At 36.8% G+C, this 16,854-nt stretch overlaps 1 protein-coding gene across 2 annotated transcripts in view; it reads right to left on the reverse strand.

Moving 5' to 3' along the window:
* DACH2 (dachshund family transcription factor 2) overlaps window positions 1-16,854 on the reverse strand; it is a 741,876-nt gene that overhangs the window by 139,544 nt on the left and 585,478 nt on the right. For both annotated transcript variants that reach the window (XM_004378871.1, XM_004378870.1), the window contains 2 exons: window positions 8,294-8,452; window positions 4,130-4,302 (listed from right to left, as the gene is read on the reverse strand). In XM_004378871.1, the coding sequence (XP_004378928.1) occupies window positions 4,130-4,302; window positions 8,294-8,452 (332 nt within the window). The remainder of the gene's footprint in view (window positions 1-4,129; window positions 4,303-8,293; window positions 8,453-16,854) is intronic.

The raw sequence follows: 16,854 nt of genomic DNA on the forward strand, positions 1-16,854 counted from the left end.
TCAGCTCTTGGAGAATTCTGAGTTTTAGAGATTTGAATTCCCTATCACGTAGTTCTAGTGCATTTTCTTCCACTGGAGTGTCAACTGGTGTTTTATTTTGGATGCCTACTGGAACCATCCTGTCCTGTTTTTATAAATGTTTTGATATTGTCTGCTGTCTTCCGGGCATTCAGTAGTTATTTTTCTTGTTTATTGATTGTAGATTTGTTTGTTTTGTCTCTTTTTTAAAAAAAATTTGACTATGTCTGAGCAGGCAGACTGTGTGTTCTTTGTTGTTTGCTCCGTCTGTGGGCACAATACTTTTTGCCTCCTTCTCCGATTGGCAGGGTCAGTCACTCAGATATGGTACGGCAGGGCAGGTCTAGCTGAAGAGGAGTTACTGGATAGGGTTGTTTGTGGCACTTACTACAGCCACCAGAGCGGGTCAGTAATCAGTGCAGGGCAGGTTCCTGTAGGCCATTCCTGTGCTGCTTGGTGGTGTGATGTCAAGCGTACAGTGCAGGTAGGCAGTATGCAGCGTGGATATTGTAATGTGTGGAGCTAAGATGGATATGGGAGTGAGGAGAGAGGAACAGGAGCCAAAAGCATACAAACAAACAAACAAAAAGGAATGCTATGTGAGTTTGCTGTTGGAGTGGAGAGATGAGAGACTATGAAATGGAGAAAAACAGAAAGGGGAAGAGGAGGAAAAGAAAAGTAAAGAATGAATAAATAAAAATTGGAAAGGTTAAAGAACTGCAAAGTTCCCAGGGATCCCACTGGTGCAGCTATGAGGTCTGGGAAAGTTGCTCTCAGGTGTTGCAGTACAGCCTGGCTAGAAGGCGTAGAGATATACAACGCCAGGTATTCCGGGAACAGAAAGTGAAGGAAGATATAGGGAGACGAGAAACTGAGGAATGAAGAAAGACAAAAAGGGAAAAAGAGGGAAAAGGAAACAAAACAAATTAAAAAAAAAGAACAAGAAAGGCCCCCAAAAAAAACAGAAAAAAAAATCAACAAAAAAAGAAATGTCCTCAGGGATCCCTCTGCATGCCTGTGCAAGCCGAGGGGTAAGTCTCCTTGCCACACAACACCACCTGGCCAGACGGGGCTCCCAACTCAAGAAAAGGAAAAGAAAACAAACAAACAATTCAAAACAAACAAACGAACAAAATCCCTGGGATCCCACCAGCGGAGCAGCCCAGACCAGGAAGCAGCTCCACAGCCCCTCAGGAAGAAGCAAAGATGGTGCACGGAGCCAGGCATTTGAGTGAAAGGAGGGGGAGGTGGTTAGAGGTAAGGAAGAAATCAAAAGAAGCAGAAAAAAAAGCAATACTAGCAGCCAACAAATGGAACTCAGAGAGCTAGCTAGTGCAGGCTGGTGTTTCTCGGCAAGAGACTGTGTCCGTAGGAAGCAGAGGGGCCGAGTGTGGGTGAAGAAGGGTAGGGAGTGGGAAAGCATATATCACAAATTACCGGAGCTCTGCAGCCCCTCAGGAAGAAGCAAAGATGGCACACGGAGCCAGGTATTTGAGTGAAAGGAGGGGGAGGTGGTGAGAGGTAAGGAAGAAATCAAAAGAAGCGGAAAGAAAGCAACACCAGCAGCCAACAAATGGCACTCAGAGAGCCGGCCCGTTCGGGTGTGTGGAATCCAAGCAGCCGGTGTTTTCCAGTCAAGAGATTGTGGCTGCGGGAAGCAGAGGAGGCCGAGCTGGGGTGAAGAAGGGTGGGGATGGGAAAGCGTATATCGCAAATTACCGGTTGTTTTGTCTCCCGCTGGACACTCCGTGAGGCTGATTTCTCATACCCCGTTTGATGGTATCCAATAGGAGTCCAAGATGGCAGATATGTGCTGCGTTAGCTGGTAGGGCACCTCTGCATGAATCTCTCCTCGCTCTCCATTCTCTGTCAGTTTTCTCACTCCATTTGTTGCTTGGCTGAGTTCTTTATCTCTTCATTTGATGTTTTAGGGTATCAGGATTGTTGTATTCTCTATTCGGCTTAGTTTTTTGGATCTTTGCTGTGGAGGGACGGCGTGGTGCTTCTGCCTAGAGCGCCATTGTGCCGGAACTCCTCCAAATGTACTTTTAAAGAGTCAAAAGTATGCCTTTGTTGAGAGTATTTGTTCATCATTTCAAAGTAAGTATGGTAATGCCATTTCTTTAGGTTGTGTTTTGTTTCTTAAGAGAATTTCCCAAAATGTGTGCAGGGTCACATTTACTTAGTAGCCACTTAATTTCAAAATCATGGGAAACTTATTTTATCTTTTAACACGTGATTTGTCTCTCAAAGACAACCCTTACTCCCAGTTTGCACCCTAGTCAAATATTCAAAAAACAGGTCTTTCATAAGCTAGGATAGACTAACCCACTAAAGGCCACAATTTTTACAGGAAGCACTCTTCCATTTGGACTTGGAAATATATATGGAGCTGAATAAAAATTATCAAGTTTGCTTTCCTTTTCCTACAAAGGTTGTTTTCAATTTTCTTCAGTGTTTTAGAGGCTCCCAAAACTGGAAGTTAATTTTAAAACGTAACAAACAAGTCTAAAATCTCACATTTCCTCTGCCTTTGCTTCCTTCACCCCAATGTCTATCTATTAAATTCATATCAATATGTCAAGGCCCAGTTCAAATCCATCACATGTAATGCCTTTCCTGATCCCTTCAAAAGCTGGGTATCATCTTTTTTTCCTCTGAACTTCTATAATAATTGGTGATCCTCTTGTGGTGTCCATCACATTCTGTCTTGTTAGGACACATTAAATGGGTACTTGTTTGCCTCCAGTTTAATTTGTGAGGTCCTGGAAGACAGGAATTATGTCTTGTTTATCTAGATTTCTCTGATATTGCCTAATACAATGACATGTATGCATCAAGAGTATAATATTTGTTGACTGAATGAAGGAACAAAGGAACAAATTAATGGGTCACTCTGATTAACTAACTATTCTCTTGTTGTTAGGTAGAGTTGGTTCTGACTCATAGCGACCCTGTGTACAAAAGGATGAAACGTTGCCTGGTCCTGTGTCATTCTCACGGTCGTTGCTATGTTTGAGTCCATTGTTGCAGCCACTGTGTCAATTCATCTTGTTGAGGGTCTTCCTCTTTTTCACTGACCCTCTCCTTTGCCAAACTATACTCTTAGGATCCTTCTACACCTTTATATCATCTTCTCACCAAAAAAAATTACTCAAAAGCCTAGCTCACATGATACTTGCAGATAGAACAGGGAGGCCATATGCCAAACTCATAGAGGAAAGGCAAAGGCAGCACAAAAGAAGGAATTATAAAATCTCCTTTGTGTTTCATTATACAGTGGTGATGAATTTTTTGAAAAATATTATTCTAATAATGATATAAGTGATAATAAACATTTAATGCTTCACAGTTTTTAATGTATATCTTACATTGTCTCCAGACAGCCAGTATAATAGTGGGATTGTTTATTACAATGACCTTCATTTTACAGATGAATAAACAAGTTCAGGTGGGTTAAGTGGCATACCCAAGGTCATTCTGCTAATAAATGAGAGAACCAGAATTGGAACCTGGGTCTGTCTGACTACAAGACCTGTATGGTTGATGAAAACCAAACCCATTGCTGTCGAGTCAATTCTGACTCATAGCGACCCATAGGACAGAGTAGAACTGCCCCATATGGTTTCCAAGGAGTGGTTGGTGTATTCGAACTGCCGACATTTTGGTTAGTAGCCCTGACTCTCCATAGCTCTTAACCACTGCACTACCAGGGCTCCAGTATGGTTGATACTACCCCACAATTAATTATCTCTAAAATACAAAGATGATGCAGTGTTTACTTTCTTTCACTCCAGCAATCGGAATGGTTTTTGCACATTCTTCTACTCTGTTATTGGACTTGCCACACCTCCCACACATTGTACATATATTCGCAGACAGGAAGCTAGAATTAAAGGTGTAATCTGTGGCCATGGAATGAAAACAAATAAACAAACGAACTAAAAAAGCTTAACAGGCCTAGTCAGAAACCAAACTCATCAATACTGCATACTAACCAACTGAGCCAATGAGCTGAGTGTTACTGTTGAAGATAAAGTAGTATTGCTAATATTTTATCATAATTTACATTAAATAATACCTTTGTTCTCTTATAAATCATGATTCTTACCTTTATAACAGAGGCCCCAGCTCTGGAGAGTGGACTGTGAATCTGGGCTGCAGCAGCCATGTTGGCAATAGTATTGAGATGGTTCATCTGATTCATTGCCATGGCAACTGATGCAGGAGGTAAGCTGACTGGAAGTAGGGGATGAGGCATCATCATAAATGGCAGATCCAGTCCTAAAAGAAACAGTACATATGAAAATTGTTACTCATATTATTTGGACAAAGGAAATCATATCAAAATTGATGATATGAGATAGATTTAAAAAAAAGTACCCAATTTCATTCTTGTTGGCTTTTTCAAAAAAACAAGCCTTACTATATTCTAATATCTCTTTGGGCAATTAATGTAACCTATGGGATTGTTCAATGTTTTATAATTTTTTTAAATATTCCTATATCCACAGATTTTTATTTATAAATATACCATGTTCTTGCTCACATCCCCCAAATATTTAAAAGATGCAACATTTTTATCCATAAAAACAAACAAAAATCTTTAATATAAACATCACAGTTGTTAAAAGTAGAAAGTAATATTCTTTTTAATAGTTATAATATATTGCTATGTTGATTCTTCAAGCTTCAGAAGAAAACAAGATTTGGAATATGTTATGACCTTTTAATTATAAATCTCTAAAATTAACATTTATAACTCTGATTTGAAATCTTTGACAACAAGAAATAATTTCTCTATCTAAATACAAATCCATTTCCCTGTCCAAAAACAAATATCGGTATTGTTAAGTAGTATCTGGAATTCCATTTATTTTCTTGTGCAAGGTGAAATAATGTTTTTCAGACATTTTAAATCTCTTAAAGAATATCGTTCAAGTATTATCCACATTCCATTTGCAGCAGCCACAGATATGTCATCATGTAAAAGTCACAAAATAGTTGATTATTATGGGATTTGTGAGACAAACCTCCTCTTAAGCAGAGGACAGGGACAGTTAGCCTGACATTATAGATGTTAACATGCCTACTAAGTAAACGATAGCATTTAAAAATGTACTTAAATCCATTACCTCTACAGTACTCTTTCCCTATTTTCCCTATTTTGGACAGAAGCCCAGGAACCAGTAATCTTTAACAGGTATTCTAGAATATCATTGCTTACAATTTTTCTAAATTATTATTGACTAGGGAAATTCCATGATTGGCAAAGTTTACATTGGCCCTACACACAATTATCAACTATTGATAACAGCCATTTTTCCTCTTTGCTATCTTTTCACTTTTTCATGCTTCCCATATCACAACAGCAAGAAAACGACAGTTAATCCATAGGAAGTATATTGAGATCCCCTAAATCTCATTCCTCAAGACAACAGCAGCAGTAATAAAGACATACACTCAAAATGTTTTTAGGACAAAAAATGAGGCTAGAAGGAGGAAGTAGTGTTAATTTATTTGAGGTCTATCTCCAGATTATGATGGATGGTTTAAAGCTTTTGACAAGAAAATTCAAAGGCAGCACAGTTCAATAAAACAAGCTTCCAAATATGACAGGTCTCATATAACACTAAAGTGATCATCTCAATTAAAGGAACTCCTAAATGAAGGACACATCAGTCACCAATGTTTCTGAGAAAGACAACCACAAAATGCACTGTTATCAGAATTACACAAGGATCAAAACAAAACTGGAAACTTAAATTTTGTGTGGAACCCCAGAAAGAGAATATTTTCTCTTCTTCCTTTGATTCCAAATCCCCAGAGACTATCAATAAAGTATTTTAAACTTTATTGATGCTAACTTATGGCTTACTACCTACAAATTCTTTTTAAGAGCAATCTACCAGACATAACTTACTGGTTATAAAGTATTTTCCTGTGATTATTAATTTTATTAATTTAATTCCTTAATTATTAATTTAATTCCTGTGATTATTTAATTATCACTTGTTTTAGTGGAAAATATTTGAGTTTTCCTCCTCTGACAGGTTTCTGCTTTACACAGGTTCTGGGTTTTGCAAGTTTACTGTATAACATATATTAAATTAATTGCTATTTATCTTTCCCCTAAAACTTTCATTTTATGCAGAACATAATAGGAAAACATCTATGACCTAAGTAGGTTTCTATGTAAGACTCTCCTTCCCCACAAACCCAAGATAATTATAGATTTTAGTTCTTCTTTGAGCACATAGTGTTTTAGTTACAAATTGATGAAACTGGGTGAAAAGTAGCCATCAGTGCCTCCGTTTAGTTAAAACAATGCAAACATTCCTCTCAAATGCTTAAATAAGCCTTTGTTCCCTCTAACAGTGTAATAATCTTTCCTCATTCTCCAAAGATTTTCAGCTTCACCCAGACACCATCTGGCTATATCAAGTCACATGCTTACTTAAAGTCCAATTGACATGCAAACTAAATGCAAACTACAAACAGAATTTAACAGCTCATTGACAGTTTTAAGATATAATTCATCAATGAAGGACTTAAAAATCACACTTTCAGATCATGACCTGCAATAACTAACCATCAGTTGACTATAATGCCTAGACTCCAATCTAAAATTTACATTACAGGCCAGTTTAAGAGTAGACCCCACATGAGTTCCATGTGCAAAGCATATGCAAATACTGAATTATGTAAGTCAACCTTTTCTCCAAGCTGAAAACATTAAATTAACAGCCATCAATAGTACACAACACTCCAGCAATCTGGCTCATTTAGTCTCATGCCGGAAATGTACAGAGACTTTTAATAGTATGGAAATGAAAACAAATCCTTTTAATAAATCACCAAAATGGGTCACCTCTTTCCTGCCAACCTCAAAGACATCACACAGATGGTTATAAGCATCATTTATAATGCATCTTGGTACTCTAGCAATTCCTATCATTTTTATTTCAGTGCATGGCACCACCTCCTCCTAGCCACTAAGGCTACAAATTTAAGTCATCCTCTAATCCTCCCTCTAAATCCCACATTCATTATATCTAATTCATGTTGACCTCTATACTGTCTTGCAATTCCTACAGTGACTGCCCTTGTTCAGGCAGGCATCCTTTCTCGCCTGTAACTTGTCTTCCTATTTTTTCTTCCTATGCCCTTTTATTTGCCCCTCTATCCCAATTTTAAAACTTTCAGTGACTACTTTCTCTCTCCAGAATAAAATCCAAATTCTTTGACTTCATCCCAAATTACCTTTCTAGCTTTGATATCTCATTATACTACTTTTGTTATCTCATTATACTACTCTAACACCACTAGACTTTTTGCAGCACTTTACAGCTTTAATTCACCTCAGCCTCCACTCATGTTGATGCCTCCCTCTGGAATCTGCCTCTCTAACCCCATTTATTTGCCTATGGTAAAATTCCTTCTCTTTTAAGGCACAGGTCTACCTCAATTAGTCATTCCTTGACTTCTCATAACATAATATTTATACATTTTCTAGCATTCATTTTATTTGCTTTCCTTAACATTTCATTTTGTATGGGATGTTTCACTCTTGAGATTATAACCTCTTTAAAGTAAGACACCATATCTTATTTTTATATGCTTAACAACTGATAAATTTCTTTAATATTTGGGACATCACATAAAAATATCTCTGAATCCCTCTGCTGCCTTAATCCCAGCATTTAGTGGGAAAAAGAAAGTCTCAGGGAATGGAGTAATGGAACTCCCTCCTGAATTTCCTGTTTGTAAGAAAAGTAGAATGTTAGCCAAGTAATATATACAAGTCCTGCATTGTTGCAGACTTTTGAGCCTTTAAAGGCCATAAAAATATCATCTAAACTTCAAGTTGTATATATTAGCCGTAGTCTGCTTACTGAGTAATAATAATAGTTAAAATTTATACAGTACTTAACTATATGCTCGCCACCATTAACAGATTTTTCTTGATCATTTTTAGCCCTTACAATAACCTTAATAAGTGGGTGTATTATTATCCCTATTTCATAGCTGTGGAAACTGAGACATGGGAAAGTTAGGCAATTTCTTCAAACAGTGGAAGATATGAAATTCAAACCCAGGTCAATGTGACTTTAGTCAACATTCCTAACTACTCTGCTACATGGCCTCCAAAGATACCTACACTCTGTGAACCACTCTTTACTAGCCCTTCAAGCTCAAGGTATCTAGTGGATTAGTGGATCTTGAATGGTATTTTTCTCAACACCCTTCATTTTTGGAAGGACAGTATACATACTATTGGTCAACAGGTGGTTCTGCTGCAGTGGATTGAGGGTGGGAGCACCCCCAAGTCCTGGCTGGCCAGCCAGGGCTGCATGAGCAATTCCATGTTGGGGTGCAGGAGCAGCAAGAGGAGACTGCATCTTATCCTTATCCCAGGAGGATTCACTGCCACCTGAAAAAGTCATATGAACAAATCACAATGTGACAACTTTCCATAAGAAAACCTTTTTTAAGGATTGTAATCATTAGTACTATCTCTTAGAAATGTATTATTGAACATGGTACCTCATTTTCATAATGGTTTCAAAAGCTCTCAATATGTTTGGGATTTAAGCTCCCCCTGGGAAGACTAAACTGTTCTCATTAATAACATGGACCCTCTTGCCTTACAAGTGGTCTAAGCAAACCTGGAATAATAATGAATAGCTTTTGGAAGCACCTATATGTTGAAGACTGCCCACTACTGCCTCCTATTCCCACCCTCTAACATATATATACACTATATTTGTAAGAAGAACAATTATTGTTCACTCAAAAAGAATGCATTCATTTATAAGAGCATGATAACATGAAAAATATTAGTAAAAAAAGAAAATGATCAGTGATTGTTTTCCTTTTCAGATCCAGCCCTCAAAAAGCAAATATCTTCATACATAGCAGGCTTTTGTAAAGAACAAACTGGATAAAACATGAAACCCTGACTCCCAATTTAAAATTGTACTTTACTTTGATCATCCAAGCTAAAGAGTGAAGTAATGTGTGCGTAAGTACAGGCTACTATATTATCATAACGCTCTACGGTGGCATAGATATTTCATGGGGGCCACAACCATTAGTTAAAACCACAAAGGAAGTAACCACAGAATTATTTCCAGGGCATCCTTCTAAGGATAGTACTTTAAATAGGGGAATAAGGGGTTGAATTCCAATCATTGCAGTAACACATAGGCTGGCTTTAGAAAACAAAACAGTTGCATGAGCAGCCCCATCTATTTGCTTGATGTGGTTCATTCATTCAGTGGTCAGTGGTTCTGCCCCCATTCCCAGGCTGGAATTGTGATATTAGCACTTCTACTTGTCTGAATCTATCTCATCTGCTGCCTAAAACCCTAACTCTATTTGGGAAATGCATAAGGTGGGTGTCAAACTTGGGATCCCTGAGAACTCTGTAAGATATGTACATTTACTAATTTTTAAATTTAAAAAAAGGTAGAAAAAATTAACATGCTCATATTTCCACCATTCAGCACAGTAATTACTTCCCCTTCTTTGAGATCTCTCACGGGCTTCGTTCATTTGGATACCCATTTTTATACTGTAAACATTCTGCCATTATGGGAGGTTGCTATGAGTCAGAATCGACTCAACAGCAACGGGAACCCAGTAGATTACTATGTAGCCATTAAGCTTTGTAAAAATGAAACCTGAAGCAACATGGCAGAGTGTTTGCAATATAAAAATGGGTATCCAAATGAACAAAGCCTGTGAGAGATCTCAAAGAAGTGAAAGTAATTACTGTGTTGAATGGTGGAAATATGAGTTAACATTCTATAATTTACATGGGACTTAGAGTTTGTTTCAAATTTGTCACCATTATAAATTACACTGTAACAACAACATTCACTTGAATTGTTACTTTAGAATCAAGTAATTCCCTGGAGTGGGATTTCTGGGTCAAAAAGCATGAACATTTTTACACTTCTGCTTTCAAACACCACATTTGCAAAAGCAGTTTTCAGAGCTATAGACTTCTCAGTGAGATGTTTTCAGAACTAATTGGCACCCCTCTCTCTCAAAATTTAAAATTATCTTTAAGCCAATTGATGCTAGAATCTCTGAGAGGTTTTTCAACCTCACCTCCTCCTCGAGACTCTTTCAAGCTCCCTTGAGGTCAAAATTAATCTCAATTCCAAACTGGGAGTTTGGGCCAGTTTCCCACTGGGTAAATTCCAAACAAAGACACACTAGATTCTCTGGCAGCATATGTAAATACTGCGGGATACCTGGCTCTGCCTGTCTGGACAAAACTTTTCCAATCAAATGGGGAAGAAAAAAGTGGCTAATCGTTCACTCCCTGCTATGAACCATTCATGTAACATGGATGGAAGCTGAGAAGGTAGAAAATTTGGTTGAATTTGATAGAATGGCTTAATAAACCAGAAATCATTCCCTTGATCTTGTTGTAGTGTATTAAATGAGAATATGTAACACTCCTCTGATTAGACCATTGTTCTCTCTTTTCACTCAGATGTTTGCTGTTGTATAGTCACTTCCTAAGGGTCCTAGTGGTGCAGTGGTTAAAGTAGGTAGTTCGAACCCACCAGTCGCTCTGCAGGAGAGATATGTGGCAGTCTGCTTCTGTAAAGATTACAGCCTTGGAAATCCTATGGGGCAGTTCTATTCTGTCCTATAGGGCTGCTATGAGTTGAAATCAACTCAATGGTAGTGGGTTAAGAGCATGGAGGTAATTTATGGTTGGTACGTTGACATAATTTGGCATTCACAAATTCAAAATTCCAATTAAAATAATTAAAGTTTGTTATGTTGTTGAGGGAAGGACTATCTCAATAAACAATGAAAGTAACTACATTGCAACACTGAGAATTCTTTATAGTAACATTGGGCCAATAAACATGATTAATACCAGAAAATGCAAAAATGTGAAAGATCAATTGCTGACCAAAAATGGAAACACTCCATAATTGTAGCACTATACCCAAGATATGAATTACCTCACCATTACAGAACTGAAATTTGTAAAATGATGAGCAATACATGGACAAAGAAAGATACATTTAGAAGACACTAAATTATACCATATGATTCAGTATGGCATTGCACCATTACAGCAGCTACAGTAAACAGCAATACTAGAACTGAAATTATGTCAATATTTGTTATATAAACTGAAAACCTTTTAGTCCACATTCAATATTAATCAGTACATTAGGTATTATTCTAATGTTATATACATTACATATTCCAAATAAACTTGAATAGAATGTTTTAAAACCCATTAAAGGATTTCAAAGTGTTTTTGCCTGTGGTCTGTGATTTGATAACAGCTTTGACTTACTTTATGAACTTTTTCAAACAACTCTAATTTTTAATTACTGGGTTTAGAAGAATGACTAAAAGGAGGGTGGTGACCACCTCTTCCCACCTTCACTGAGTATAAGAAACTTATCCTGCATTTTGAAGGCAACTGAATGTGAAGCAAGTGACCAAGGAGTATGGGATTTTCTTGATGTTTGCATTTGGCAGCATTTAATCTCTGTAGACATTTTTGCCTTTTGACCTAAAATTCTTACTATTCTTAAGTGTATAAAAATTGACTTATGTCTCAGTCTGGAGCTTTTGGTAGTCCCAAACTTTGCATTGTCCTATGTTGCGTTGTCCTGTAATAACATTCACTGCCTTAAAGCTAATGAAATATTTTTACTAACATAATCTTCTCATATCATCCTTTAAAAAAAAAAGACTATGTAGAATCTGGGTAACCATATGCTCTGACATCTATCCATCTACCTACCCACCTATCTATCCATTTATCTATCTATCATCTCTCTATCTATCTAGAGAATACACCTTACACTGAACCAGCTTCCTAGCTTTGCAAGAGAATTCCAACAGGAAAGATGAGAGAAACCGGATGGCATTTTCAAAAAGATATATCTAATAAGCCAAGTGGGCAGTGGATTTGGGGAAAGAAAAAAGCCTTACCAAATCTTTCCTTAATGAAACTATATATTAAGTATAGATCTAACCCAACACAATCTTAAGTATACAAACATAATGTAGAAAATGCAGTAAAGCCTCAAAAACTGAATAAATTATTTCAGTTTTTCCATATCAACTCTTTATCACTATTTTAGCTTTATGTTCATTAAAACTAAAGCTAAGACAATAAACAGTATATGGTCTGTAACATACATTAAAACTATAGTTAATTAATTTATTTAATCCCAACACTACCAATGAGAAAACTAAAGAGAAATACATTTTTGATAAACTCTCCACCGAATACATATATTCTTAATTTGAGTTAATGTAAGAACAAGTGATGAACTATGGGGAAATATTAATTGGACAAAGTATTTGTCAAATTTTTACTTCCTTTGTTAAAAACTCTCAAATTCTGTAATTTTTTTCCTTTAAAATTGATTGTAAATGTTAAGGTTATCAGAGCGATCTTTATTTATTTATTTATTTTTCTTTGTCAGGGCAATAGACAGAGGGCAAAGACCTCTGAATCATGGCAACCTGGCGGTAGAAACATAATTTCAGAAATGGAAAGGACCTTTAAATAATTTTTCAAAGGATTGGTAGCATAAGATGGATAGGACCAAAGGCAGTATTTTACATATTTAATTCATCAAACTTTTGCATAATTAGTACTTCCTCAAACCACATTTATCTGACATATCCAATAACAGAATGTTTACTGAAATGAGGTTCATGAAAAGTAATGGCAAATATCATTATGATGTGTTCCAAACAAATTAGCATAGGCCTACAAACCAAAATCCCAAAGTAATTCAAATGGACATAAAAGAAATCCATCTATTAGTCTCTAAATACCAATACTATCCTTAACCTTAGCACTCTTATTTTATCGAACTATGGTTCTTCACTTTCTTAATGTGCTTTATTGCTAAGAACGAAAGGGAGCTGATAAAACATTTGCAGAAATCACATTCAAGGGTATCAGTGTAATTTAGTAACCCATCTTCCATCACCCACCCTTAGGGGTCAGTAATCTCTTTATAAATGTACAAACTACAATTTTCCTGGATTGGAATTATCTAAGACTACTAAATTTAAGTGAATCATATTATACTAAGAAAGACCCTATCTTCTGAACCCAGATTGGGTGTGTTTTTTTGAAGTTTAAGAGGAGCAGTATAGCAGGATTTGTTATTATAGTTTGAAAAGCACAAATTTAAAAACCATTTATTATGAGAAAATAGATGGCAATTATTAAATTCAGAAGTATGGGCTTGGATATGGAAAATCTTAATGTTTATCCCAAGCTTACTTTGAACATTCTGTAGCTATAACAAAACACATAAGTTGGATTATTTGAAAATGTGGGTCTAAATTGATCATGTATCTAGTAATCTTATATACATAAGGCAAAGAGCAAGCTGCCAAATGAGAAGCAGTTAAAGTCTATGTAGCATATGGCCTAAATCAAGCTTGCTCTCTCATTCATAGAATATTTTGTATAGTTACAGTCTTAGCTGAATGCACACTGCCTGATGAATCTGAACGTCATGTAGCCTTTTGTAGTAACTTTAAGTCACAATTAAACATTTAAAGGCTCCACTGTTTTCTCTAAATAATAATATGGTGTGTGTATGTATATATTGTGGTAGTGTGCACATATATACACACACATACACACAGACATTAATTCAGGGCTTAGTACATTCCAAAGAGCTAATATATGAATGGAAAACTAGGAATGTATGTGGAGAGGTGCTACAAATCTACAAATCTTATCATACTATGCTTTTATTTGGTTTTACTATAGGCATTCATAAAATAGAACTTTTACCAACTTTCCATAAAGGTAGCAATGCATGCATTCTATCTGGAATTTGAACTGACATTCTTAAAAAACAGGTAATGTTTATTCACCTCAATTTTTTCCCTCAAGTCTTAATTTTGAAAAATTTCAAACTTACTGAGAAGTTGCAAAAATAGTATTATGAAAAATCATATACTTTTACCCAGATTAATTTTTTTTAATTTCTTTTGTTTATTATTGTAGTTTAAGTGAAAGTTTATATTTCAAGTTAGTCTTTTATACAAAAATTTATACATACATTGTTATGTGACCCTAATTGCTCGCCCTATACTGTGACAGCACACTCCTCCTTTCCACCCCTGATCTCCCATGTCCATTCAACCAGCTCCTAACCCTCTCTGCCTTCCCATCTCACCTCCAGACAGAAGCTACCTGTTTAGTCTCAAGTATCTACTTGAGCTAAGAAGCATACTCTTCACGAGTACCATTTTATGTCCTACACTCCAGTCCAATCTTTGTATAAAGAGTTGGCCTCGGAAATTGTTATAGTTCTGGACTGACAGAGAGTCCAGGGGCCTTGCTTTCCAGAGTTCCTCCAGTCTCAGGCCATTAAGTCTGGTCTTTTTCACTAGAATTTGAGTTCTGCACCCCAACTTTCTCCCGCTCCATCAGGGACTCTCTGTTGTGTTCCCTGTCAGGGCGGTCACTGGTGGTAGCTGGGCACCATCTAGTTCTTCTGGACGCAGGCTGATAAAGTCTCTGGTTTATGTTACCCTTTCTGTTTCTTGGGCTACTACTTTCCTTGTGTATTTGGTGTTCTCCATTATCCTTTACTCCAGGTGGTTGGGACCAACTGATACATTTTACATGGCCGCTTGCAAGCATTTAAGACCCGACGCCACTCACCAAAGTAGGATACAGAACATTTTCTTAATAAACTTTGTTATGCCAGTTGACCTAGATGTTCCCTGAAAGCATGGTCCCCAGACCCACACCCCTGCTACTCTGTCTCTCAAAGTGTTTGATTGTATTCACGAAACTTCTTAGCTTTGGTTTAGTGCAGTTGTGCTAACTTCCCCTGTAGTGAGTGCTGTCCTTCCCTTCACCTAAGATAATTCTTGTCTACTATCTAGTTAGTGAATAACCCTCACCCTCCCCCCCCACCCTAGTAACCATCAAAGAATGTTTTCTTCTGTGTTTAAACCTTTTCTTGAGTTCTTATAATAGTGGTTGTATACAATATTTTTCCTTTTGTGACTGACTAAATTCACTCAGCATAATAACCTCCAGATTCCTCCATGTTATGTTTCACGGGTTCATTGTTGTTCTTTATCATTGCATAGTATTCCATTGTGTGAATATACCAAAATTTGTTTATCCATTCATCCGTTGATGGGCACCTACGTTGTTTCTGTCTTTTTGCTATTGTGAACAGTGCTGCAACGAACATGGGTGTGCATATATCTATTCGTGTGATGGCTCTTATTTCTCTAGGATATGTTCCAAGGAGCAGGATCGCTGGAAGGTATGGTACTTCTTCTATTTCTAGCTTCTTGAGGAAGTGCCAAATCGAAGTCCAAAGTGGTTGTACCATTTTACATTCCCACCAACAGTGTATAAGCATTCCAGTCTCTCCACAACCTCTCCAACATTTATTATTTTGCATTTTTTGGATTAATGCTAGCCTTTTTGGGGTGAGATGATATCTCATTGTAGTTTTGATCTGCATGTCTGTAAATGCTAATGATCATGAGCATTTCTTCATGTGTCTGTTAGCTGCCTTAATGTCTTCTTTGGTGAAGTGCTTGTTCATATCCTTTGCCCATTTTTTAATAGTGTTGTCTTTTGGTTGTTGAGGTTTTGCAGTATCTTGTAGATTTTAGACATTAGACGCTGACTGGATTTTTCGTAGCCAAAATCTTTTTTTCCCAGTCTGTAAGTTGTCTTTTCAATCTTTTGGTGAAGTCTTTTGATGAGCATAAGTGTTTGATATTTAGGAGCTCCCAATTATCTAGTATCTCTTCTGGTGCTTGTGCATTGTTACTTATGGTTCATATTCTGTTTATGCCATGTATTAGGGTTCCTACAGTTGTCCCTATTTTTTCTTCCATGAACATCATCATTTTCAATTTTATATTTACTTCTTTGATCCATTTTGAGTTAGTTTTTGTGCATGGTGTGATGTATGGGTCTTGTTTCAATTGTTTGCAGATGGATATCCAGTTATGCCAGCACCATCTGTTAAAGAGACTATCTTTTCCCCAATTAATGGACTTTGGGCTTTTGTCAAATATCAGCTGCTCGTGGGTGGATGAATTTATGTCTGGCTTCTTAATTCTGTTCCACTGGATTATGTATCTGTTGTTGTACAAGTACCAGGCTGTTTTGACTACCGCAGCAGAATAATAGGTTCTAAAATCAGGTACGTGAGGCCTCCCACATGATCTTCTCTTCCTCTTGAGTAATGATGTACTTATCCAGGGACTCTTCCCTTTCCATATGAAGTAGGTTATTTGTTTCTCCATCTCATTAAAAAATGCCATTGGAATTTGGATCATGATTACATTGTTTCTGTAGATTACTTTGGGTTGAACTGACATTTTCACAATGTTGAGTCTACCCATCCATGAGCAAGGTATGTTTTTCCGCTAATGCAGGTCTCTTTTGGTTTCTTTTTTTTTTTAATTGTAATTCAGGTGAAGGTTTACAGAACAAATAGTTTCTCATGAAACAGTAGTATACATACTGTTTTATGACATTGGTTAACAACCACACAACATGTCAACCCTCTAACTTCTCAAATTTTTTTTTTTGGTGAAAATACACATAGCCCAAGATACACCATTTCAAAAATTTCTACATGCACAGTTCAGAGGCATTGACTATGCTCTTCCAATTGTGCTGCTATTCTCACTTAAGATTAAGGCTTACAGAACAAAATAGTGTCTCATTTAACAGTTACTACAAATGTTGCCTTATGACAATGGTTAACAATCTCACAACACATCAACAATATCCTTACTCAACCTTGGGTTCCCTAT

Source organism: Trichechus manatus, unplaced genomic scaffold (assembly GCF_000243295.1).
Source record: "Trichechus manatus latirostris isolate Lorelei unplaced genomic scaffold, TriManLat1.0 scaffold00060, whole genome shotgun sequence".
Lineage (NCBI taxonomy): Eukaryota > Metazoa > Chordata > Mammalia > Sirenia > Trichechidae > Trichechus > Trichechus manatus.